At 48.1% G+C, this 25,749-nt stretch overlaps 1 protein-coding gene and 2 long non-coding RNA genes across 9 annotated transcripts in view; 2 read left to right on the top strand and 1 right to left on the bottom strand.

The window, feature by feature from the left end:
- The window catches only part of Pnpla1 (patatin like phospholipase domain containing 1), a 40,430-nt gene extending 39,408 nt beyond the window's left edge, over window positions 1-1,022 (bottom strand). The window contains exon 1 of the mRNA XM_015487633.2: window positions 818-1,022. Within this exon, the coding sequence (XP_015343119.2) occupies window positions 818-1,022 (205 nt within the window). The remainder of the gene's footprint in view (window positions 1-817) is intronic.
- On the top strand, window positions 65-5,114 carry LOC107143845. Of its 3 annotated transcripts, none has more exons than XR_007348421.1 (4): window positions 65-1,242; window positions 1,743-2,607; window positions 3,075-3,219; window positions 3,633-5,114. It is a non-coding gene; the product is annotated as an uncharacterized LOC107143845 (long non-coding RNA). The 3 variants fall into 3 exon arrangements; XR_007348420.1 differs by having other exon boundaries at window positions 836-941; window positions 1,048-2,607; XR_001503724.2 differs by having other exon boundaries at window positions 65-2,607.
- A 1,022-nt stretch (window positions 5,115-6,136) lies between these two features.
- LOC107143843 lies at window positions 6,137-22,762 on the top strand. Of its 5 annotated transcripts, none has more exons than XR_007348425.1 (3): window positions 7,525-13,304; window positions 14,910-15,083; window positions 17,745-17,998. It is a non-coding gene; the product is annotated as an uncharacterized LOC107143843 (long non-coding RNA). The 5 variants fall into 5 exon arrangements; XR_007348424.1 differs by lacking the exon at window positions 17,745-17,998 and adding an exon at window positions 15,389-15,572; XR_007348423.1 differs by lacking the exon at window positions 17,745-17,998 and adding an exon at window positions 18,590-22,762 and having other exon boundaries at window positions 7,526-13,304.
- Window positions 22,763-25,749: the final 2,987 nt, after the last annotated feature.

Genomic DNA, 25,749 nt, shown 5'->3' with positions numbered 1-25,749 from the left:
TATTATATTTCTTTCTTTTTTTTTTCCTAGAATTTCTGCTCCATGAGGACCTGGAAGGCGAGCAAATGTCCCTGCTGCAGCCCAGTGGCCAGGGGGCCCTTGGGAGGCGACTGCTCCAGGCGTGGCTCTGTGGTCCTCCCTCTGGGTCAGCAGGGTGGCCCCTTCCTTCTAAGGACCATGGATCAGCAGGGCAGAGAGTGAAGTGAGAGCTTCCATTTTCTGCCCTGACCCCTGATTTCCAGTCTCTCCCCTCTGGTCCCCTCCTGCCCTGGCCCCCACCCTCAAGTCACATCTTTCCAGCCACCTGGAAAAGGGGAAAGATCCATCCTCACCTGATAGGTCTGACCTGTCACCCCTCCCAAAGGTATTTGCATTTGAAAAGAGACCACAAAACCCTACCTGACTGTGTCCTGGCATAACTCCTTGTAACCCCCCCCCTTTTTTTCCCTTGTGGTGTTGGGGATTGAACCCCAGGCCTTGTGCATGCAAGACAAGCACTCTACCAACTGAGCTCTATCCCAGCCCTTGGCATGACTTCTGACACAGGATATTTGAGAGCAATACTGTCTTTCCCTCACCCGGGGCCCTGAGTCACAGGGTAGCTCACAGGCAAGGACATTGAAGGAGAAGGAGAGATGCTGGGTCCACACTCACCCAGCGGGTCAAAGGCTGTGACCCCGCAGACATCAAAACTGCCCACTGTCCCACTGACCCACCTCCTCCTTTCCTGCCTCCCAGGCCTGGCTTTGTCCCCAAAGCATCTCCAAAGCCTCCTCAGGCTCTGCTTGGACGCCTCCCTCCAGAACAAAGCCCTTACCCATCTCGATCCCACAGATGACCAGGGCTGCTATCACAGCACCCGCCGACGTCCCTGCGAAGCGATGGGCTGTGTCCAGCATCCGAGGCGCCAGATCCCGAAGGGCATCCACAACCCCAGCCTGGTAGTAGGAGAGGAATCCACTGCCCGAGAAGGAGATGGAATGAGGGGTGTCTGGGTCCCCCTTGAACACCTGCTCTTCCATTGCCTCAGCCTCCGGCCTTCCACAGGGAGGAGGGACCACCGTTCAGAGCCTGCTTGCCTCAGCCTGGCCTGCCAATCCCTGTGGGAACTCGCTGTCAGCTTCCCTGCCAGCCCAGAGCCTGGAATGTGGCCGTCTCTACTGGGTTGGCCCGGGCACCCACGGGTGGTTCAGATAGCTACCGCCCGGGCCTGTTCAACCCTGCCAGGTGGCAGTCTCAAAGGTTGGAAAGGTGCAGAAGGTCCTCCAAATCCATGAGCAGGGTCCTGGTCCTGCGACCCTGCGGCTGGCTTCACTGCCTGGCTGGATCCATCTCTGGCACCGGCTCCCCAGCCTTCTGCCTGTCTCTGGAACACCTAGGAGTGTTCACGGCTCCCTGCACAGGGCCATGCCCAAACAGGAGGATGCCACTCAACACTCCGCGAGAGGCTTTACACACCCAGTTGCAAAACCTCTGCCAGTGGATCCGCGTGCGCCTCCCTCTTTGATGCGCTGCTGTGGCGTAGGAGTCACAAGCCACCTCCCTCTAGGACAGCATCCCCTCCCCCTAGAGGCGAGGCTGCCCGTGTGGGACACCCACCTCCCACGCTCCTTCCGCCCCTTGCCCCTCCCTGGCTCCTCCAGGCTGTGTGGTTTATGGGATGTGCTTTATAATTATTTTTATTTGTTCTTACATAAGCATCCCTTTATTTATTCACTTGTTTATTCTCATTCTCATGTTAGGATCGCCACAGGCAAAACTGTAAAGGAAGAGAAGTTTGGCTTCAGGGCTGAGACCACCACACATTTCCACCTCTGAAGTCCTAGACCCCTTGGCTCTAGGGCAGTACTCTCTCACCGATCTTTCAGGCTACCTCTAAGTGTGCAGGAAGAAACCAACCTGAAATCCAGATCATTCTGAGTCTTTGGGATGCTCTTCTTCCCGCTTTGAAATGAGAAGCTGGAGATGGCAATATTTAATCCCCAGGATGAACAGCTTGGAAGGTCCCCTGTGGGTCCCCTGGGTCAGGGCAGAGATGTTTTGGCAAGGGAGATGGTGCGTGGGGACCAGGTTAGCTACAGGGGTGCCCTCCCTCCCTGGAGGATGGGTCTTCTTTAAAGGCCCCCAGATTTCACCACTAAGCACTAATGTGGAAAGACCACATCTCTCCACCTCTCCACTCCCCCAGACCACAGTGGCAGGGGCAGAACTACAGTGGAGACAGCAAGTCCCCACCCACTTCCAGTGGAGGCCAGCCTCTGAGGAGGAGGAGAGGTCAATGCCTTCTCTGGTCCTGGGAGCCTCACCAGCTCTGGTGTCCTCCTGGTCTAAACCGGACTTCCACATTGAGGGCAGTGGCTAGGATTCAGTTAGGAGGGCATCTTCTGTCTTGTGTTGATACAATTACCTCAGTTTGGGAAGAGAGCTTTTGATGAGACATGTGTGCAACAGAGAAAGAGTGTGTGTGTGTGTGTGTGTGTGTGTGTGCACGCGTGCCTGCGCGTGCCAGCAGAGATACAAGGCAAACCTCTGGGATGGAGACTGGGAGTGTGACAAGGTGGCCGTCGGCTTTCAGAACAGCAGACCCCCCCTTTCTGGGAAAGTCAGGTTAGCCACCCCCCCACAATCTGTGGGGCAAGGCCTGAGCCCAAGCAGAAGCTCCGCCCCCTAGCTCAGAGACAGGCACACAAAAGTGGAAGAACCAGAGCCCCGTCCAAGGCAATCTGTAATTAAGAACTCAATTGTGCAAGGCTGAGGTGGCTGCCGGCAGTTAAGAGGGGAGGAGAGCAGTGTGGGCTGACCATCAGCCGGCAGTGTGAGGAGCTGTGGGCTGGGGGACTTAATGAGGACGGGAGGAGGGACGGGTTGGGATAAGGATCATCATGAGCTCCTTACAGAGGAGGGAAATGTTGAGGGGCGCAGAGTCACAGGGTGAAAGGCTCCGCTCCGCTGTCTCCAGGCAGTGGGATCCCTCTGATTCTCCACGCCTGGTTTTCCTAGTCTGCTAAGGAGACAATAATTCCTGTGCTCCGCGGTAGTAAAGCGGAAAGATAATGGCTGTAAATGCCTGGCAGGTGGTGTGCCTGTCATCAGAGAGTAGTAAAGTCCAAAGCCTCTGGAACCGATGGACCTGGAGATAAGGTGGAATAACAGATTGAAAGAGGAAAGCTGTGTCCAGGAGCCACACGCAGGGGGAGCCTGGAGCCTCCTGGGACAGAGGTGAGAGCAGGGCTGGAGAAGGAAGGAGGGCCGTGGCAGCCAGGCCAGGGTGGCAGCTGAAGGAAGACCAGTTATTGAAGCCATTGCCACAGAAGACTCCCGGGAGCGGGGAGGCTGGGTGGCTGGGCAGGGTGAGTCACAGAGTCACAGTTGATGCTACGATTTGGGGATTTGGGCCCGAAGGTAGGGAGGGGCAGGCAGCCTTTGTCAGACTTGGAGAAACTGGGGGTGGGGAGCGGGGGATGGGGGTGATTTTACTTATAAGACTGTCCAAAGTTGGCAACCAGACGTGGCAGGGATGGCTCCAGAGTGAGGGACAGGGACACTGCCATTAAGCGGGTGGAGAGGCAGGTGGAGGTGAGCACGAGGTCCCATTGAAGGCAAGATGGCTATGGACAAACATCTCCTTCCAGGTCCTCCTGACAGTCCCAGTGAACCAGAAGCAAGGCCACCTGCTCTACCCGGGCTGCGGTGGCCTGTGTTCAACACTGCTGCAGGGAGGCATGGCCTCCGTGCCAGCAAACCAGGAACCCACGACTGTACCCATGAGAAGGCCCCCGGGCTGTTACCCTGGACCCTCAGGGTGAGACCATGGAGAATGTTCAGCTCACTTCCCCTTGTTCCTGGTGTCACACTCAAGGCCCTCAGAACTTCGAGGGAATGACATCGAGGAAGAATCACTTCCCGACACTTCTGCATTTGATTTGAAGAGTTGTGTTGTGATCTTCTCAGGTGTTTTTTAAAACCAAGTTCTCACTTCTCATATGACCCATCGGTCATATTAAGAAACAAGACTGCTTATTGCATATAATTCCAAGACAACCCAAAATCAATGCACAGAGGCTGCAGCTGCCATAAATATGAGACTTACGCATAAGGTCTTCGAAGACTCGCGGGATTGCTCTTGGGAAGGAGGGTGTGTTTAGGTTGGCTTTTCAAAGATGGTACATCACCTCTGCTCACATCTTGAAACCAGAAATTTAGTGGAGAACCTGGTTGCTACTTGATACAAGAGTGTGAATGTCACAGCATCACCAATCGATATTATTAACAAAAATATTTAACCTGAATCTGAGGCCTAACTTCCTGTTCCCAATATATACCAAATATGAAGGAACAAGTTAAATGCTTCTGGGTTCCAATAATTGGACAAGTTGAGACTGTGGGGAGGACTGGCAGAAACCATGGCTGGCTACACAGCAGCTGCCTCCTGCCCACTTGTTCCTTGTCTGAATCTCTGTAGAGCAACTGAGAAGGCTGAGACCCAATTCCCCAGCCTCCTTTGCAGCTAAGGGTGCTGTTTTAGTCAGTTTTTTTCACTGCTGTGACTAAAGGATCTAACCAGAACAAGTGTAGTGGAGGAAAAGTTTATTTGCGGGCTCGCAGTTTTAGAAGTCCATATAAGGCTGGCTCCATTTCTCAAGGCTCTAAATGAAGCTAAACATCATGGCTGGAGAGTGTGGCACAGGGAAGCAGCTCACATCATGGTGATCAAGAAGCAGAGAGTCCAATGTCCTCCGATGATCCCAGCATCGATCAAGAACCATTCAAGAAGAATCAAACTTGCATAGGTGCTTGCTTTCTTGTTCCAACTTTTAGTCCATCCAAGCCATCATCCTATTGGTCAGTGCTGCCCACACTTAGGGAGGGTCTCCCTTTCAATTGGCTATCCCACGTGCCAAACATTCCTAGACACACCCTCATTGACACACCCATAAGCCTCTTAATCCTTGGTATCTCTTAATCCGATCAAGTTGACAATTCAAATTGACCATTACAAGTGCTGAAGAGATCCACTTTTAGGAGAAAACCCTCTCGATGGTGCCTCAGGAAGATTTTCCTTCTTTTCTCTTTCCTCCCCTATCTGAAAAATAAAATACGGTTGTCACAATTAATTGAATGGCCTTCTAAAACTGTAACTTGCCTTTTGAGGTGTGCAAATTAATTTTTGAATACTTGATCAACAAACATACAGGCGGATCCTCTGTGAGGTGCGAGTGTTCAAAACTTTTCTAAAAGTCAGGAATTTTAAAATGTACAACTTAAGGGGCTGGGGCTGCAGTTCAGTGGCAAAGCACCTACCTAGCATGCTGAGGCACTGGGTTCAATCCTCAGTACCATATAAAAATAAACAAATAAAATAAAGGCATTCTGTCCATCTACAACTACAAAAAAAAAATTAAAAATATATGACTTAAAGAGAGAGAGGGGGGCAAACTTTGGCCCAGTTGAGATTAGGACAGAGCTTGCTAACTTTCCATCAGGATGTCCTTTTGTATGAACTGAAATCATCCATGCAGCCTAACAGTATCTTCTTCTAGTGAAACAGTTCAGACAGACATTAAAGCTCCCAAAAGAGTACAACTAACATCCACATAGCCACCAGACAGATTAAACGAATCGTAACATTTTACTACATTTTGACCAAATATTTATTTGGTTTTAAAGAAATGAAACGTCACAGATGGAGGCAAAACCTCCTTGGAACTCTTTGCTGATCTCAATCTCACCTCTTCCTCCATGGGAAACCAGGTTCCAGATTAGTGAGTGAATCTTTCTTGTCCATGTTTTCACACTTTTCTTTTTCAAGTACAAGAGATGGAACCCAGTACCCACTGAGTCACATCCTCAGCCCATTTTATTTTTCAGACAGGGTCTTGCTAATTTGCTTAAGGTCTGGTTAACTTGCTGAGGCTGGCTTTGAATTTGTGATCTTCCTGTCCCAGCCTCCCAAGCTGCTGGGATTATAGGTATGTGCTACATGTTTTCATACTTTTATTACATGAATTTTTTTATAGCCGCTCAGGAGGCTGAGGCAGGAGGATCGAAAGTTTGAGCAACTTAGCAAGGTCCTAAGCAACTTAGCAAGAACCTATCTCAAAAAATAAAATAAAATAAGAAGGGCTGGGATTGTGCTCAGTGGTTAGGCACCCCTAGGTTCAATCCCCAGTACCAAAAAAAAAAAAAAAAAAAGCCATAAATATTTTATAAACAACATGTAGTATTGTTTTATAAATATTTTTACATTCACATAAACAGACTACATTGCATTTATTTTGCAACTCTGTTTTCATTTAGCCTTATGATATGTGGTTTGGTCTTTTTTCTGTAGTCCTGCCTTTTGAAACCTTGGGATAATATATTTATCATTCTCCTACTGATAGATGCTTGGGTTGTCTCCAATGCTTTGCTACAGCCAACGACACCAGAGAGAACATACTTTGCACTGTATGGGAATTTCTCTGGTCCCAGTGTGGATGTATCAGTTGTACCCCTGGGGTTTCAACTTACAGAGGTGACTGGGTTACACCACGGAGAGGCTAATGCCATTGATAAAACATCTTGTTGTTTACATTTTCACCAAGTTTGATCAGGAGGCAGAAGGGGTGAGCACAGCCCAGAAAAATCTGTTGAGAAAGGCCTGGAGGGGCAGGGAGCAGTTTAGGATTGGCTAGTGGGAATGACGTGGGCGGGCTTAGGCCACAGGGGTTAGGGCAGAGGGTAGGCGCCCGCCGGAGGAGGTGGCTCAGGAGTGGGCTCTGATTGGTTAGTTTCCCAGAGGAGAACTTTGATTGGTTAGTTCATGGAGGGCTTGTCGTGAGCCCTTTGCCAGCTCCAAGAATTGGCAAGCCTTGGGAGGGGCAGTCTCTTCCCCAGTCGGGGAGGCCACACGTGCCAGAGCATGGAGAACGCACAGAATAAGAAACTCTGGTTCATATCCGGGCCCTTCGGTTTGACGGGGCGTTGCCCTGTGGCTGTCTACACTGGCTGCACCAGTTCCCCCGAGTGTCTAGCTGAGGTTGAATTGCCTCACTGCTCTTGATAATACTCGATGAAAAACAATTTGCGAATCTGAGGGGTGTGAAACACTACCTCCTAGGTGTTTAATGTGTATTTCCCACAAATAACCATATTTGTGAGGCCAGGCATCATTCCACGTGGTCATTCTGTTATTTCACTCTGCCCTTCTTGTCGCTTGCTAACCTCTTCCCATTTGGGTGGGAAGCCAATTGGTCTTTGTTAATAACGTGTAAACTTTGGAACTGATATTGGCTCCATTCAATGCACTGCAAATATCCTCTCCCACTTTGTGGCTTCTCTTTCAACTTTGTGATGTTGTCTTCCGTGGTCCAAAACGTTTTAATTTTCATTTTTGCAATGTTAGGAACTGAAACCAGGGCCTTGCACATGCTAGGCAAGCACTCTACCACGGAGCTGTGGCCCGATCCCTTAAAGGTTTGTTTGTTTTTTTTTTTTTTAATATTTTCTTAGTTGTAGTTGAACACAATATCTTTATTTTATTTATTTATTTTATGTGATGCTGAGGATAGAACCCAGCGCCTTGCACATGCTAGGTGAGTGCTCTACCGCTGAGCCCCAGCCCCAGCCCCCCAGCCCTTAAAGTTTTAAATTTTAATATAATAAAATGTATCAGTCTTTTCTTTCATGGTTTATGGAAGGCATTAAGATGCTCTCCCGTATAAAATAAAATCCCAGTTACTTTAAATAATTTAACCATCAAAGTCTAAGCTATTTGTTCTGTCTCCATAGGAAAGCTGCAGTTTGGTGGGCAATTTGGCACCGTTTATTTAAAAATCAATACTTGCAGGAATTTATACAGCAGAAACATTCACAGGAGCCCCCCACCCCATCACCAAATGTATGCACAAGATTGTTAAATAACATCATTTGTAACAGCAAAGATCTAGAAGGAATCCGAGTTTCAGTGGAAAGCTGGTTAAATGAATTATGGAATAGCTGCATAATGTAATTCTCTGCCGCTACAAAAAAGAATAAGGCTGATTTGGATGTGCTCATAGGGAAAGTTCTCCAAGATGTATTGGTAAGTAGGGAAGGAAATAAAAGGACCCAAGCAGTAAGTATAATATGCTACCATTTATGTCTAAAAGGGAAACTTTTTTCTTTATGTATATGCATGTAAAATTTCAAAATTAAACTGCTGAGAGAAGGAGGCTACAAGAGGCCAGGGCTTGAGGGTGGAGGGAAACCCATTTGCCACTGCCAAAATCATGGGTGGTTTTCATTGTAGCTTCCATTCTGGCAAACAAAGAAGAACCTCTGGAAGATCACAGTAGCTATTGTTTCTGGCATTTGGAATAGTCGGAGGTGAAGGGGGCCTTTTGTTCCAACAGCTAAGAAGAAATTGAATCATTAGAAACAGGCGGGGGAGTGGGCGTCTCCTAGACAGTGTCATTACAGGTGCATTGTGGGCCAGTCCCAAGGCATCAAGGGCAGGGCTGGTCGCCACCCTGCTGATGAGGTTTGGGCTTGCTGATGTCTGGGGAGGGCAGGAAGGGTGAACAGCCTCCCTCTGTGGGGGTTGTCTGTGACACAGAGGTGGATGGGATGGAGTGGGGCACAGAGGGTCGTGATTGAAGATCTGAGCTGAGAGCATCCACCTGGGCCCCTGAGGTCCGAGATCCGGGCTGGCTCTAGGATAGGGGTCTCTTCGCAGTGTGTGGCTGTGTGGAGGGAAGAAGCTGTGCACCCCTCTCCCTGTGGAGGAGGAGAGCCCAACCTCGGAGGTTCTGGCAGGCAATTCTGGAGAGGAAGAAAAGTGGTGCTCAACCCGGGAAACTGCTCATCCAGTGAGTGAGCAGCAAGCCATCTGAGGTCACCCCGCTGACACTAAAGGAGGAAGAGGGACCGGGCGGCCTCATGGAGCAAAAACAAGACATGCAGTTGAGTCCTGCTGGCTTTTCCAGGGCAGCACAGTGTCGCCAGTCTGGGAACTGGGTTGTCTGAGCTCAAGCCATAGCCGTGTGAATGGCACACCTGGCAAGTTATTTAGATGCAAGTTTTTGCTATTAAAAAATGGGAGAATAATAATACCTCTGTAAAAGCACCTACTCATGGGGACTTGTCCTGGTACACATTAATTGTTAACTTGTTTTTACTTATTTATTTGTAAATTCAGCCCAGCTGGGGACTTGGACAGTGGTATGATCAGCACATAGAGACTGAATCTGTGTCTGAGGTGGATGCACGTTAACCAAACCCACAAACCCAATAAATAAGTTGCTAAGTCCATTGAGATCCCTGCTCTGCAGAGCACAGACCGTGCTCAGAGGCCCCTTGCAGGACAGGATCACGTCTGCATTCTTGCTTATGTCCAGGGCCATTCCTGCTACTCGCCTCTAAAATGAGTTGGTCCCACAGGATTCCAGTTCATGAATATTTGCCGCATGAGAAAATGGTTACTGTGGTGCTCGCTGCAACAGACAAGACTGGAAACAATCTAAATGTGGAACAGCAGAGAGCGTGTTATTAGATTGTGGTTCCATCACCTCACAAAACAGAAGAATCATGGCAAAGGACAATTAAAATGGTGATATAGGAAGGTGGAGAAATGCTTGTGATGTAATTTTAGAAAAACAAAAGAAATCAAAATGGTCAGGCCGTGAGATGGATCTCTGTTTATGACATTTTGAGTGATAAAGCAAAGTTCAGAGGAGGGTGTGTGATGTCACCATCTGTGTAAAAGAGAGCAAAGGATTTAAGAATCCACTTGCAGCTATAAGCATACGCCACCTCTGACAGATTAACAAAAGACCAAAAATGTTGGTGTCCTCTAGGCAAGGGGACAGGGTGGTGACAGCAGGGAGACACAATCCTGATAATACTTCTGCCTTCTCAATGTAGAACCAAGCAGATGTGTTTCTGATTTTAAAATTAAATAATTTAAAATGCCTTCTGGTTTTAAAACAAATGTTTCTCTCTTCTCTGTTCCTTAAGTCTAAGAATCATGTCCTGCCCCCACCCTCAAATTTTAAGGTTTCTTGCTGTCAATAGTCATTCTTAATAGGTTGCGGTAGCTCTGTTTGGAGTTTTTCCTCCCCCTAAAAAGCTTTTACTAAATTGAGGCCGAGTCTTCAAATAGGTGGTATTTTAGAATCAAGGAAACATCGCAGATTTAAAAAAAAGGTGGGCATGTGAAAACCACTGTGTGGGGCAACTGGGCCATCTTTCTTTTTCAAAATGATCTTCACTGTTATGTTTGTATCATTTCTTCAGTTTTTCCTTAAAATGAAACTTACACTGTTCTCAGGGATCCATCAACAGTTTGGGAAGAGTTCCCTAGGCCCAGGGAACAGATGATTGGCAACACAGTAACCCCATGAAAGTCCCCATTTCCTCAGCTTAGTTTAGCTTAAATAATTGACCCCAAAGGCCCTGGCTCTATGTTTTGTTGTGTTACAAGGAAAGACTCCATGACCTTGGGTTTTTCAAGAGACACCATCTTCTAGGAGTTGATTGACCCAAAATAAAGAAATATGTGGTCACCAGGGAGTCTGTTCCAGCCATTGGTTCACACCTGAGTTTGGTAGCAACTCTTGCTCTGATGCACAAAACAAGTATTGAGTTGGGAATATTGGTTCAGACAAGAGGCTGCTAGTCAGATTGTCATGAGGGAAGCCCACTGAATATTGTGACCAAAAGGTAGCTTTGGAACATTGATTGTGGCTTCCAGAAGTTCAGACGGTTCTGCGTAAGCTCTGTGGATAAAGGACCTATTGGTCAAATGAATACAGTTCAGAAATATGCAGATGAAGTTGGCCCATGGTGGAGCATGCCCACAATCCAGTGACCTGCACATAGGAGGCTGAGACAGGAAGGCTGCAAATTCAAGGCTAGCCAGGACAACTCACCAAGGCCCTTTCTCAAAATTAAAAAAAAAAAAAAAAGTAAAAGGTCTGGAAATGCAGCTCAGTGGTAGAGTGCTTGCCTAGCATCATGTGAGAGGCCCTGGATTTGATTCCCAGGAAACACACACACACACACACACACACACAGAAGAGCTAGGGAGAGAAAGACAAGCCCTTGGAGAGTCACCATGCCATCCTCCATATTAAAGGCACTAAAAAGTTCTGTGTGGCAGTTTGCCTTGGTTTCTGGCTTATTCTTTCTCCTTTTTCCTGGTTAAACAAATCCTAATTCTGTTTACATTCTTGGGGCAGCTATGTCCTTTAGGGAAAGCAGGCCCTGGAACAAGGGAGATTAAAAAAGAGCAGATAAACACAATTCTGGCCAATAAGAGAAGAAATCTGCTGGGGGATTATGAGAAAGCTGTCTTTGTTCTTTGAAAACAGACTCACAAAAATTCTGCATCCAGTGATGGCTGAGTAGCTCCCATTGGGCCAAAACCTCCCACATGACAAAATTATAAAACGCAATTATGAAAACACTTGAGAAAGATCCAAACAGCATGGATACTGGGGAGCAGTCAACACGTGGAGGAAGGGAATAGCACTGGATGTTTGTTGTTATTTTCTTGGAGCTTTTTGCCTAAGGAAAGCCACCAGTAAAGGTTATGTGAATGTTTAAAACTTGGATATAAGCCCACAGTAGTCCTGGCATGAAAAACCAGAGGACAGAATTCTAGTGACCACAAAGCTGGACAGTGAGACAGGAAACCCTGCAAAGATGAAGCCACAAACAGGTGACTCCAGATTCTGTGTCCAGACCCTGTACATCACTGAACCCCACCTGTGTGGTATAGACTCCAAGCAGCACAGCCAAGTCTAGAAGATCTAAATTAAGATTTCAGCTCCTATCCAACAGAGGGGAGACAGCATTTCCAGTTTGAGAATTCAGCCAAGTTAACAAACACAAAAAGCAGTATATTCATTGGGAAAATGAAAGGAATCCAGAGTCCCTGCACTATAAAGTCACAATGCTCAGGATACCATCCAGAGGTAGTTGACATGAAAAGAAACAGGAAAATGGGACCCATAGAAAGAGAAGCAGAAGTCAACGGAAACCAAGTTCAAGATGGTCCAGATGTAAGAATTAAAGACAAAGACTTTAAAGCAACCATTATAACCATGTTCAAGAACATAAATGAAAGTATGTTCATAATGAATGAAAAGATAGGAAATCCAAGGGGAGAATCAGCAACTATAAAAAGATCACAATGGAAATTCTGGAACTAAGAATGTGACAATTGAAAAAAAGAGACCAACAAGAAAAAATAGCCCTTTTCTTCTTTGCCTTTACCACCATCAGGATGTGGTGCTTGTTTCGCCACAGTTATGAGGACAGCTGGCCTAACGAGGCCCAGGCACTATGCCATACATGGCACAGCAAGACAATGAACAGGACCTGGGTCCTTAATGATGTCATCAAGCCACTAGATTAACTGCCCGAGGGACTTCTCTGCTACCAGATTTCTTGTATTGGGAGAAAAAGAAAATGTCTTTATTTAAGCTATTTCTGTTTGGGTTCTATGTTACTTATATGAGAAAGAAAGCATCATAACCCTTGCCCCAAAGTTCACTAAATGTATGTCACCACATCTTCTCCAAGTAATATCTATTGACACACCCAGCATGCTTAGTTCTGGTGTAGACCCTCGTTTCTATCTTCTAAATCTGCATCATTCAAGTCTATCACCTGTAGAACAGCAAAGGCTATAGTCTATTTTGACCAAATTGGTGACTTGAAGTCTGCTGGGAATGCATTACCAGAAAGTTCAGGTTTGCAAATTGCCGTTACTCAAAGTGTGATGTGGGCAGCGTCAGCGTCTCAGCCCATCCCAGCCTGTTGGATCAGGGTCTGCACTTCAACAAGAGCCCAGGTGAGTCACGCACACACTGGAGCTTGAGAAGACTCCTGAGAACTACAAGTGACAATACAGGTGTTAGCTGTATGCCACTAATTAACAAAAAACTTCTTAATCTGTTCTCAGAGACCTTCACAGAATCATTTCATTTGGTTTTCACAGCAATACTGAGAGATTTTTAAAAATCCATTTATAGACGAGGAAATGAGATTCAGAGAAGTAAAATGACATTTACATGATTATGGAAAGACAGTGCTCTTCTTTGTTCTGATACTGTGTCGTGGTTTTCAGTGATTCAGACCTTCGGTGTCCAAACTGGGAGGTAAGTTCTTAGCACCCCACTGACCATCTTTTTGTATTCTCTGTTAGGATTGTGCCTTTTTGTCCCTGAGGAGCACATGAGCAGCCCCTTCTGTCTGCTTACCAAGGGCCTCAGCCCCTGTGACGGGCCAAGTTCACGGCTATACCTAATGATATACCTAATGATACAGCTAGTGACACAGTAAGTAGCCATATTTTAAATGTTTGCGCTCAAAGTATATTTGGTATTGAATGCCTTTCCACTCAATAGATGAAAAATGTTGAAACAAAGTTAAAAGTGAAAATTGCAAGACAAGATTATCTGTGACGTACCAGCTATAAAAATTGGCCTCAGCTACATTAGGAAGGGTGAACCTGGACTAGTATGATCTTTTCCATCCATCCAGAGAGCCCAGCCATTCTTCAATTCCGGCCTCCCCCACCCGGCCTCCTTGACTCCACTGGGCCTCTTGATTCCACCCTCCTTTCCCTTCTCCCAGCTCCTACTGCACACTCTGGTCCTTGGACAGAGCTGAATTTCTTTTAAGCACCTGTCCCTTCCACAGGGCCCCCCACATACGTGCATCGGTGTCTGGATTTTTAGGAATCTTTGTTCTGTGCTCCACAATGCCCAGCCCCTGTTCCAAATCACTCACCAGGCCCTTTGGTTCTGCTTCACAGCTTTCCTCAGCTCTCCCGAACTCCCTGTCCCTTCAGGGCCTCTGTCCAGGGCCTCCTTGTCTCCCTCAGGGACCACTGCACCATTGCAGCTATCAGTGCTGTATCTTTTACTTGCAGCCTTAAGTAAAAGAAAACTCAACATGGAGTGGCTTGTGCTGTGAGGAAAGTCTACACTTTCTATTTAGGAAGCATCCTGTCTAGAAAGCCCTTGGGAAGACTTTCCCTCAGGGTTTGCCAGTTGGGAGGGGCTCACATGTCCATGCCTTAGCTGCAGCGGAGGCTGGGACAGCCACCATAGCGGGACACAGACTCTTCCAGAAGAAGGGAGAGAGGTCAAGGGGCAGCTTCTACTGTGAATCCAACTCTATCTGCCTCAAACATCCCTGCCTTGGCACTGACCCGACCCCCCCCCCGCCCCGTGCCAGCCTTTTCATACATTCCTGACACTGCCACTATTCATTCATTTAATTAATCACTCACTCATTACATTAGGTTCAGCTAGGTTATATTGCAGGAACAATTAATCTTCTGCAACCAAAGAGTTTGACAATGATGTGTTTTTATGGCCAGGGCATCAACTGAACTTTCTGTGCCATGGCAGCAGCAGAAAGAGAGCGTAGAGATCTACAGTAACTCTTTAATGCCCCCACCTGAAATTGACATGTGTCAGTTCTGCTCACATCATACCGGCTAAAGCAAGTCACACGGCCACACTGAACTTTAAAAAGGACATAGGCACACAATCATCTTTTGCGTAGGGCGGGCAGCTTCACCAAGCATTGGTTGAGCATCTACTGTAAGCAAGGCTGATGCTGGAGAAGTGCTAAAAGTCTTTCCAGTCTAGAAGTCTGCCATCTGCTTTGTGCCCTTGTGCTAACATGAAGCCTTCCAATGGACCACCTCCTACATTTTTGTTGCAATAAAACAACAAGGATCTGAATAGACGACAAAACCTGAAAGATGTCTCATCCCTTCTCGCAAGCCTAATGCTTAGAATAGTGCTTTGCACTAGTGGAAACTTAATGTTTGTTTGTTTGTTTGAGTGGTGCATGAGATAGGGTGAACTCACCTACCAGGAACAAGAAGCTGACCCTGACTTAAACAAATATGGTTTGTATTTTCACAGAGTGAGAAATCCAGCAGCCACTGCAGCTGGGCTTGCCTGTTCAGCAAATTCACCCAGGACCCAGACTCTTTCTAGCCTTAGGAGATCCTCAGCTTTTGGGTTTTTCTCCTTGTGATTGTGCCTCGTGGTCATAAGACTGCTGCCACAGCTCTAAATAGCATATTCACACTTAAGGTAAGAAGCAGTAGAAGAGGCTGCAAGGGCTTTCCTCCTGTGATTGTCCATTTTAGCAGGTAACAAAAATCTTCCCCGAAGCACCCACTAGCTTACATTTCATAGCCAAAACGTAGTTCACATGGCAGAAAAAGGCTGGGGGAGAAGACATCTGGGTTTCAATCTCTGTGTTATGCAATGGCAAAGAAGGGCCTGGGAATGGTTTTGGAGCAAACTGATGTGTTCATCCCAAATGAAGAATATGTGCTCAGTAACTATCTGTGGAGGGTCTGATTCTTGTGATCTCATTCTTTATTTATTTTCAGTACCATACAAAGAGCTCTCTCATCACTGCAATGACTAACCAGTTTTGAACACATCTTGAGTTTGTGCTGGGCCTCGGGCCAAGCAAGTTACATGAATTTTCTCATTCTATCTTTGCAACTCTATGACAGACTTATTATTGATCTCTGATTTACATATGAAGAAATTAAATCCCAGAGTACTTAAGCAACCTGTCTAACTTGCTCATTTACTAGCTGGTAAGTGATGAAACAGGGCTTTGAACACCAGTGATCTCAATCCCAGAACCTGATTTCCTATCCTAGACTTTCAGATCTAGAGGGGACCTCAGGACTCATCAGACCCTGCCCTTTATTTCCAGGGTGCTTAAACAGAGGGCCAGGGAAAGAAGGCGACTCTGCTCAAGATGTGCTCAAAACTGGTTAGTCATTGCAACCTGCTAAAGGTCACACAGCAAGCCCAAGTCAGAGCCAGACCCAGAACTCAAGAGCCCTCACTCCTAGGTGATCCTTCAGTCCACACTGGTCTGCCTCTATCTGGACACCTCACACTAATATACTGATCTTTGAAAAAAAAAAAACCAAAATGTCTAGCATGGCATACTGTAGACAATTTGGTTTTTAAAAATTGTATTCGAGGGCTGGAGATATAGCTCAGTTGGTAGAACGCCTGCCTCGCATGTAAAGGCCATGGGTTCAATCCCCAGCACCACACACACATACACACACACACACAAATGTATTTGATTTAAGGCTTGGCAAAGTAGTTGTCTTCTTTTCTGGAGTCAAAAATGGGTGCCCGGTGCAGTGACACATGCTTATATTCTCAGAGGTTCCGGAGGCTGAAGCAGGAGGATCACAAGTTCAAAGCCAGCCTCAGCAACAGTGAGGCACTAAGCAAATCAGTGAGACCCTGCCTCCAAATAAAATACAAAATAGGGCTGGGGATGTGGCTCAGTGGTTGAGTGCCCCTGAGTTCAGTCCCTGGTACCAAAAAAAAAAAAAATTGGTGATAATTTGGTTCAAATTCTGTTACCCATCTCAGTGGAAACTCCAGTCTACATGACTTTTTTTCTGTTCTCAAGGAGTAAGAGGAAGAGTATAAGAACCTCAGCTGGAACATACTGAGATGACTTTGAGGCCCAGGCTCACGACCCAGAAACACTGTTCAGTCACATCCTGTTTAACACAAGCCTTGGGGGAGTCTCTTGAGTAGAAAAGTGTGGCTTCAAGTCCTACTTCTGCCACCTGTTAGCTCTGAGATCCTAGGTCCTAGGTCCATTGTGGAAATTGAGGAGAACAAACATACAGAAGCACCTGGCACTAACTGGGACGGGGTCCCCTTCCACAGCTGCCTCCCTTGGGACTTCTAGGATGGATATACAGCCAGCATCCAATTCCTCGAGCAGAACACCTCATCCTGTGTCAGAGGAGGACGGGGGCCGGGGCTGTAGCTCAGTGGTAGAGGGCTGGCCTAGCATGTGGGAAGCTCCGGGTATTTCCTAGAACCGCAAAATAAATTAATTAATTAAAGTTGCAGAAGGACTGAATTCTTCCAGGCTGACTCCAACTGTCTGGAAAAGCCGCTTGGTGTGGAATGTAAGACAGAGAGTAAAGACGCAAGTAGGGGCTCTGGAGCCCAGCGGGGTTTGGATTTAGGCTCTGTCACTTCCTATAGTGTGTGTGGGTATGTGACCTCCTGAGCCCCGATACAAGGGAGGTAACAGTGACGGTGCCCTCCTCTGGCATTGGCACTGGATTCAACAAGGTGCCACATGTAGAGCACCGAGAACTGTGTTGCCACATGGTGAGTACATCCCTTGGGTACCCTGGGGCTGGGTTACATCCGTCAACCTCTTCAGCAGCACATTTCAGTGTGGGCTGTGCTACACATTTTCTCTGTCTCTTTTAGGGGTGAGGATATTTGGGCAAATGACTGCATGTGGCAGCAGGGTGAAGCAGCATAGCTTGTGGTGCAGACACGATTGCAGGGCAGGAGGCCTGGGCTGAAGGCTGGCCTCTACCCCCCAGCACCCCATCCAGGCTTCAGTTCTCTGCTTGCAAAATGCAGGGGTTGGATCGCCCCTGGCTTTAGATTTAGGAGGTGACGGGGCAGGGGGCGGGTTCCATTCAATCATCTGCTTAGAAACCTTAGGTAACTGAGACAGGAGGAAGCAACCATTTAGCAAAGGTAAATCCTGTAATTTGGGTTCAAGAATGAAGAACACTCCCAAAATCACCTCCCAAGCCAAGAACAGCTAATTGGGCAAAGAGCTGGAGTCTCTCCTCCTCATCCTGGCGCCACCTCTCCCCCCCCCACACACAACCCTCCTCCAGCCTCTTGGATAGAAAGTGACTTCGCCCTCCACTTCTTTCCTAGGTGCTAGTGTAAACTTGGCTCTCGGAGCCTTCTCCACACTCGGAAAGAAATGCATTCAACAAATGTGCACCTACTGTGTACCAGGCACTCCTCTAGGTGCTGAAAAGAGCAGTGGATATAGCCCTTGCCCTTGTGGGGCTCATGTGCTAGGGGGGCAGACAGAGGTAAGCAAAATAAGAAGTAAAATACACAGTGAACCCTAGGTATGGTGGCACATGCCGTAAACCCAGTGGCTCAGGAAGCTGAGGATTGCAAGCTCAAAGCCAGCCTCAGCAACTTAGTGAGGCCCTAAGCAAGATCTCAAAATAAAAAGGGCTGGGAATGTTGCTCAGTGGTTAAGCACCGGGGGGTTCAATCTCTGGTACACACACACACACAAAAACAAAACAAAACAAAACAAAACAAAAAAAAACAAAAAACACCATGGTGCTGGTGGAGAGCAGGATCTAACTAGAAAGAGGTTTAACACTGGCTTCTTTGGACAGCTCTGGCTTGATTGAGGATGGAGTGGGGAGACAGGGAAAGCCGAGTACTGGGGAAGAGGAGGTCAAAGAAGCAGGTGGCCAGGGCCACACCCGCTGGGGAGGTAAGTGGATAGAGAAACACTGAGGACCCAGGCAGGACCAACCACCATGAGGTGGCAGCTGAAAGTCACAGGGACACCAAGAGCAGCACCCCAGGGGCTGGGATATAGTTCAGTTGGTAGAGTGCGCATGCGCAAGGCCTTGGGTTCAATCCCCAGCACACACACACACACCCCAAAAAACAAGGCGGAGCCCTGCAGGCATGGAGCTGCGCAGCTCGTTTTCCATCTGGGGAAACCCTTTTCATTTTTATAATAACAGGCAGGAGAGAGCCGCCTGCGTCCTGAGACGCTGCCTAGGCACCAACACGCTGAGAAACGCCGGGAAGGACCCTGTGGGCACCGGGATCGAAGCCAGAGGCTCAGAGCGCAAATGGTGCCTGTCGCACGCACGGCACTGAGCTGCAGGTGACGGCTCGTTTTCTATGCGTGAGGACCTTCCGGTCGTCTCTGGAATAATGGCAACTCGACAGCCACCAGAGCAGAGATGCTCTGTCAGCTGCCCTGCATCGAGGGCCACGCGGGGACGCATTGAGGGGGGCTCCGCTCCTCCTGCGCCCTCACCCGCGCCCCACCCCGGGGGGGGGGGACGTCTGCGCCTGCCCCTGCCGGTGGGAGGAACGGAGGAGCTGCGCGGACCCCAAACGTTGCCACCCGTTCCATCTCTCTGATCTTTGTTGGCAAACAAACAAACCGATTTCAAAGCCTGTGACTGGGGAATGACAAACAAGGCTGAGGAGCCGTCCTGCCTGGGCTAGTTGCTGCCCAGCTGCCACTGGGAGGCGGTGTGGCCCCAGGGCAGGGGCTGTGCCGCTCTGGAGGTCCTGGGATTCCTCCTCCGCCTCAAGGTGGAGGGCAGGTCAGGTTGTTCCGGAGCCTCAGCTTGCCCACCTGTAAAGTGGGCATGGTCATTCTTGCCAGGCTCACACAAGGCTGTTTGAGGACCAATTAAGGAAATGGTGACACATGAGGAAGGTGGATGCTGCTCACCATGCTGAGTGACCTCCTACTGTGCTGGGCACATGGCTGGGGAGTGCCACCTGTCCCCTCCCTGCAGAGTCCAGAAGACGGGACCTGAGCCCAGAGAGCCTCAGTGTGTAGGAGAAAGGACAGTCAGAGGAACACGTAGGGGAGTCCGTTTGTAGAAGAAAAAATCATTTTTTTGGTGAAGTCTATGGACAGATTTGGGGAGAAGGTAATGAATGACACCAAGTGTGCCCAGCGGTTCCCCTTCCAGAGCATCATGTGACAGACACACCTGCTCATGCAAATGACCTGAGCGCAAGGCTGTTCACTCAGAAGGGTGTGTAATTGTGCAGGTCAGAAGTCCCAAAATATCTGCTAGTTAGAGGGGGCTTGAATAAACAGGCTACATGAAGAATAAGGAAAAGATCTTTGTGAGCCAATGTGAAAAGATTACCAAGAGATACTAAGTGAGGGAAAAAACTGACCAAAACAGTACAAAAAAAGCAAGGAAGACTATCTATAGAATATACCTATTTATATGAGCAGAGAATGTTCTAAAACTAATCATCACAGACTAGCACCCTTAGTTGTCTCCAAGGAAGGAAAACTGGGAAATAGGGGTAGGAATATCATTGCATATCCTTTGTGTCCTTTGATTTTGGAGCCATTTAAATGCAATATCTATGAAAGAGAGAGAGAATAAAGAAAAAGGAGGAAGAGGAAGAGAGTGGGACTCCAGAATCAGACGTAAGAATTCCAGCTGTTCACCCAGAAGAGTGTGTAATTGTGCAGGTCCACCACTTCCCAGCTATGTGACCTTGCCTGAGTTACTCAACCTCTCTGAGACTCAGCCTGGGCCTGAAAGAGGCATGATGATATCATAATGCCTCCAATCTACCTGGTCTGTTGGGAGTTAGAGACTAACGAGTTTCAAGCACTAAGTTGAACGTGATTGTTGTAGAAGTCATGGCTTCCCACTCTCCAGATCAGCTTCCAGACTCCCTGGAGGACATGCTGCTTAGTCACAGGCAATGTCACTGGCACCCAGCCCTTGGGAATCCCATGCTGCAGGTTACCAGGTCACAGCTGAGTTGGAAAAGGGCATTGGTCTGAGTCACGTGCCACCCCCCAACATGCTCTCTCCCAGTGCAAACACCCCAGACTAGCTACTGAGCTCTCTGGTAGGGGGTCCAGTTCTGCTGAACCCCACAGCCCTTTGTCCTGGGCTGCACCTCCCCAGGCAGATGAAAACAGCAGTTGTCAAGTATGGCTGTCAAGTTCAGGTAGGAGCGGGCATCTGAACTAATGGCACTATGGCAAAGCCTGGGCCCACCCTGGACCCCATTCTGCCCACGGAGCTCTCCAAGAGGGAGCCCCAGAGGCACTCAGGGCTCTAAGTCCCACATCCTTTACCCAATACATCTTCCCAGTTACTCAGCGGCCCCCAAGCACATCCCAACCTTTCCACCCTCTCTCCTGAGTCTGGCTGCCTGGTGTCTTGTCCAAGGATCCTCACTTCCCAACCCATCAATGCCCTTTCTCATACTTGCCTCAGTGATGCCTGACTTGACAGAAGCAGCTCAAATATCCCCTCCCCAAGGAACCCTCCATCTGGGGCTCTGCTGGGCCTCCTCCAGGAGCCCTAGACCCTCCAGCTTCATCACGGCTTCCTAGAACTAGAAAGGTCCTGGATGACAAGGGAGCCAGCACATGAACAGAGTGGTTCAGTAGCATTGGCCTGGTCCACTCCCAGCCCCAGAAAAGTAAGTGCTGTTGACCTTTTCATGGTGGGGAGAAGCTGAGACTCAGGGAGGGCAGAGAATTCAGCCAAGGTGGCACAGCACATAGGTGGGGGGCCAGGGCGTGTCCTACATTTGTTTGGTTGTTTCTGCGCATGTGCTGCCCCGGCCCCTTTGAGACTCATCATCTGAGAGAAAGGGGTGGGGGTGCAGGGCAAATGGGACAGGGTGGCCCTGCAGAGAGCAGGTGGATGAGGCTCCGACCCTGGGCTCCAGGAATTAAAGAAATTTGCTGAAAATAAGCAGGCACAGGCCATAGAAGAAAGCAAACTGTCTTCCATCTAAACGGCTCAAGAGGTTCCCGGTCCAGACCTGCCCACCCACACCTCGGGCGCAGGTGCACTTTGTTCTCCACACCCTCAGTCACGTGCTGCCCAATGGTTAAAGATTGGAGGCCACTCGGTGTCCATTCGTAAGGAATGGTGCAATCAGTCAGGAGAATGTCATATGATGGCACCCTCTGCAGCCAAGATGGGAGGAGGAAGCCCTCACGGCTCTGATCAGGAATCGTTGCCAACATGCATTTGAAGTAAAAGAAAATGCCAGGTGCGTAATCGGGGAAATGAAAACCTAATCTCACTTAATGACAATTGACCTGGATCTGTCTGGCAGGTTTAAAAGGTGATTAAGGGGAACTCTTACCGCAGGCAGGTGTGTGGAAAGTCACCACCACTTTAGAAAACTGATCAGCAGCATCTACTGAAGTCACCTGTGCATTCATTCCCTAGGACCCTGCCCAGGTCCTGGAGAAGTTCTGACTCAACCCTCACAAACACCAAGTGAGACAACTAGGCTCATGCATACCCCTGCTCTGCCTAGAAGCAAAAGCTAGAAAGCAACCCAAATGTGCTCCAACAAGACGACGGAAATGAACCCCAGTGTCTCCATGCCATGGAATTCTGTGCAACAGTGAAGATGGGCTGGGCTGGGTCTCAGTGGTGGAGTGCTCGCCTGGCACGTGTGAGTCGCTGGGTTCCATCCTCAGCACCACATACAAGTAAATAAATAAAACAAAGGCCACAACTAAGAAAGAAAGAAAGGAAGGAAGGAAGGAAGGAAGGAAGGAAGGAAGAAGGAAGGAAGGAAGGAAAAAAGAAAATGATCAGTCTGCAGCTTCCTCTCAGCACCCTGAGTCTGGGGACTACAGTCATGATTGGGATAAAAGTCAGATAGGGCTACCAAAAGGTTGAGGAAGTATGCAGTATGTATTTGCAGCATTTTATTATATTTATTATATATAGTGCTTATGTTTATTATATCTACTGAATGTACTACTTTTTTATGATTATTTGATTATAGTAAATACATATTTATTATAATATATTATAAATAAGTGACAAGATTACAAAGGAAAAAGGCATAATAGGCATAAAACTGGGGAGGTGTTCAGGGGAAGAGCAGTGGGGCTGGGGAAGGGCACAGAGAGCATTTTAAAGGCCAGCCTGGACAACATAGGCTGTACAAAAAAAGGAAAGAAGGAGTAAAAGGAAGGAAGGAGAAAGAGAGGAAGAAAGAGATAGGAAAAAAGAAGAAAGAAGGAAAGAGAAAGAGAAAAGAGAAACAAGGAAAGTCAGCCCTCTTTGTCTAAAACAGATTGCAGATACCAGGTGGGTTCATTGTATCATGGGTGTCTTTTAAATTTATATATATCTTATGGGCTGGGGTTGTGGCTCAGCGGTAGAGCGCTTGCCTAGCATGTGTGAGGCCCTGGGTTCGATCCTCAGCACCACATAAAAATAAATACACAAAATAAAGGTATTGTGTCCATCTCAAAAAATATATATATTTTAAAAAATTAAAAAAAATAAATTTCTATATATATTATAACTGTTATATCTGCTTAATACTTAATGAGACCAATGTTTAAAAATGAGGTTCAAAACTGTGTGTGCAATATGCTATAATACGTACACAAAACGGAGACGTGCGCATGCGTGTGCATACACACACGCACACATTCTTATACTAAAGGATCTCTGGAAGGTTGCATCTGTGGCTGGTAAAATCCTCTGGCTGAGGACGGTGAGAGGAGTTTTGGAATTCTGAATCATATAACAAATGGAAATCAAAAGTCATAAAGAGGGCTGGGGATGTGGCTCAAGTGGTAGCTCGCTCGCCTGGCATGCGTGCAACCCGGGTTCAATCCTCAGCACCACACCCAAACAAAGATGTTGTGTCCGCCGAAAACTAAAAAATAAATATTAAAAAATCTCTCTCTCTCTCTCTCTCTTTCTCTTAAAAAAAAGTCATAAAGAGAGAAGATTGAGAGGGAGACAAGGGGGAGGGCGAGACGAAGGGTGGAGGGGAGGCACCCAATCCAGGTCCCAGGCTGGGGGGCAGGAAAAGGGGAACTGGCTTTGTGGCTCCAGCTGCCATTCCTGGATATGTCCAGAGCCCTGTATCCAGCTCAGGAAAGCCTGTGGCCTCACCCGCCTCTGAGGACCCACCCCTGCCCCCAGTCCTAGATGATACTCTTGAGCCTGAGGACAAGGCCAGCTTCAGAGCGTTGCTCAAGTCAACCCTGGATCCACAGTCCTGTGTGTCCAGAGCTTGGCTCCCTCATGAGGCTGCCCAGTCTCTTCCCCTGACCTGCATTCTTATCTCCAATGACCTTCACCCCACCAGAGATCTGAGTGAGTCCTTTGAAGTCACTTCAAAGTCTTCTGCGCCTTCTCCTGCTTGATTCTGAACACGGTCAGCCAAGGACACATGGGCCCTTCTCCTCTCCTTTTAATCCTCCCTCAAGGTCTGAGTGTCCTTGTCAATGGCCTCATGCAGACCTGCTCCGGTTGCCTTTGTTCATCCAGGGTCACCAACCCTTTAAAGGGAAATGGACCCACTCTGACCGGGGTCGAGCCAGTGGGTCATGGCCTCAAGAGGTAAAAGCATGGAGTGCTAATGGTGGAACTGGGGACATCAGCCTGTGGGCAAGGAAGGATTTGGACACGATGTGCTGGGGGTAGACTGAAGTGCTGGAGGCTGGTGTCCTTTGGAGCCCCGTGGGCAGGGGTGAGGAGGAGAGCCAGGGAAGGGCTGTATACTCTGAGCCAGGGACCGTTCAGCATGACTCACTTTGCAACGAGCCAGTGCAGAGATGCCATGGTGCAAGGTGGGTGCCAAGGGTAGAGGGCAGCACAGTCGGGTGGGCACATGCGTCTGCAGACTGCACCCGCTCAGCTTCCCTCCCCACCGGTCCCTTCAGTTGGGGGTTCCCCAGTTGAAAACACCCTGGAGCAGGGTAGCACTGTAAAGGAAGAAGAATGGCTGCCTGCTGGAGCTCAGTGGAAACCATTCAACAACCAGATCAGAGCAAATGCCCTGGGCGAGGAGCCGTGTATGACATGGATGGGGAACACCTGGACTTGTGCCTCTGCTGCGGACCTGTGTCACTGGGGAGTGTAAAACGAACAACCAATGGAAATCCGGCAGAATGGACTAACGCTAAACATGAATCTGCCCCACCGCTAGGCGATGCCACTCCTGGGGAAACGAGTGCTCATGTCCACCAAAGACACATACAAGAACGTTCCTAGCAGTGCCGGCCTAACAGCCCCCAAATGGAAACCCCAGTGTCTGTCAGCAGGAGAACACACAGACAGACTTCAGGGTGTCTGAACAATGAAATGCTGCTCAGAAATAGCAAAAAACAAACTATAGCTACAGGCCAAACAGGAGAGAGCTCAGAAACATGATGCTGAGTGGAAGAAGCTAGACACAAGCAGCGCTTTCTGTGTGATGCCATTTACACCAAGTTCAAGAATAGGCGGTCACCTTTGGAGCAGGGGTACTGACTGGGAAGGGCCATGAGGGAACTTCTGGGGCCCTGGAAATATTCTGCATTTTGACCTGCACATGTGCAAATTCATGGGACTCAAGGTAAAGTTACATCTAAAAAAAGATTCAAAGTTTAGAGCCCAGTTGCTCCTGCTCCCAACCCACCCACTCAAGCCCCAGGTCTTGCCCTCGGAAGAGCATCATGTCCACCTGAGAATGACCTTCCATTCTTGATGCTGGTGGCTGTACTAAAGGGCAGATTGAGAGTTTCTTGAATCAGAGGATGATGTGGTCTTGTGATGCCTCCTTGTTCATGGACTTTTGGAAATGGGGCATAATTTGGTCTAGGACTTATTCCCATGGAAATGTACAAAGTTGTTGGGACAGAGATGTGTTGCACCCGTCTGATTTCCAATGCCATGGAGACTTCCGGTATTTTAACAAAATGAAGGAAAACAACGACAGGCAGTGTCTGGGGTGTATAGTTTTAGTAGAAGCCCAGTGAGGAGGAGGCGTTTGTGGGCAGAGGAGGCTGGGAGGCTCGAATCCTAGTCATACGGAGTATGACTAAGTACAAGAAACTAAAACACATGCTCACCTAGAGAAAACAAGAGACTCTCAGGAATCATGTTAAAATGGTTATTTCTGAGGATAGTTCTTACTTTCTCCTTAGCACTTTCTTTTTTTTTTTTTCCTGTCCACTCCAATTACCAGCTGAGGCCCTTGAAGGGGAAGGGCAAACAGGACACCCCAAGTGCCAAGATGGAGCCAGTTCCCTGTTGCTCTGGCCCAGCACACACACACCTCCCTGGCCCCTGCAGTCATTTAGAAACTTCTACCCCTTGTTTTAAAGAAACTATTCCCTGCTCTTGACTCCGGTAAA

This window comes from Marmota marmota, unplaced genomic scaffold, assembly GCF_001458135.2.
Source record: "Marmota marmota marmota unplaced genomic scaffold, marMar, whole genome shotgun sequence".
Lineage (NCBI taxonomy): Eukaryota > Metazoa > Chordata > Mammalia > Rodentia > Sciuridae > Marmota > Marmota marmota.
The sequence above is the reverse complement of the archived record's forward strand: the minus strand, read 5'-3'. Positions and strand labels throughout refer to the sequence as shown.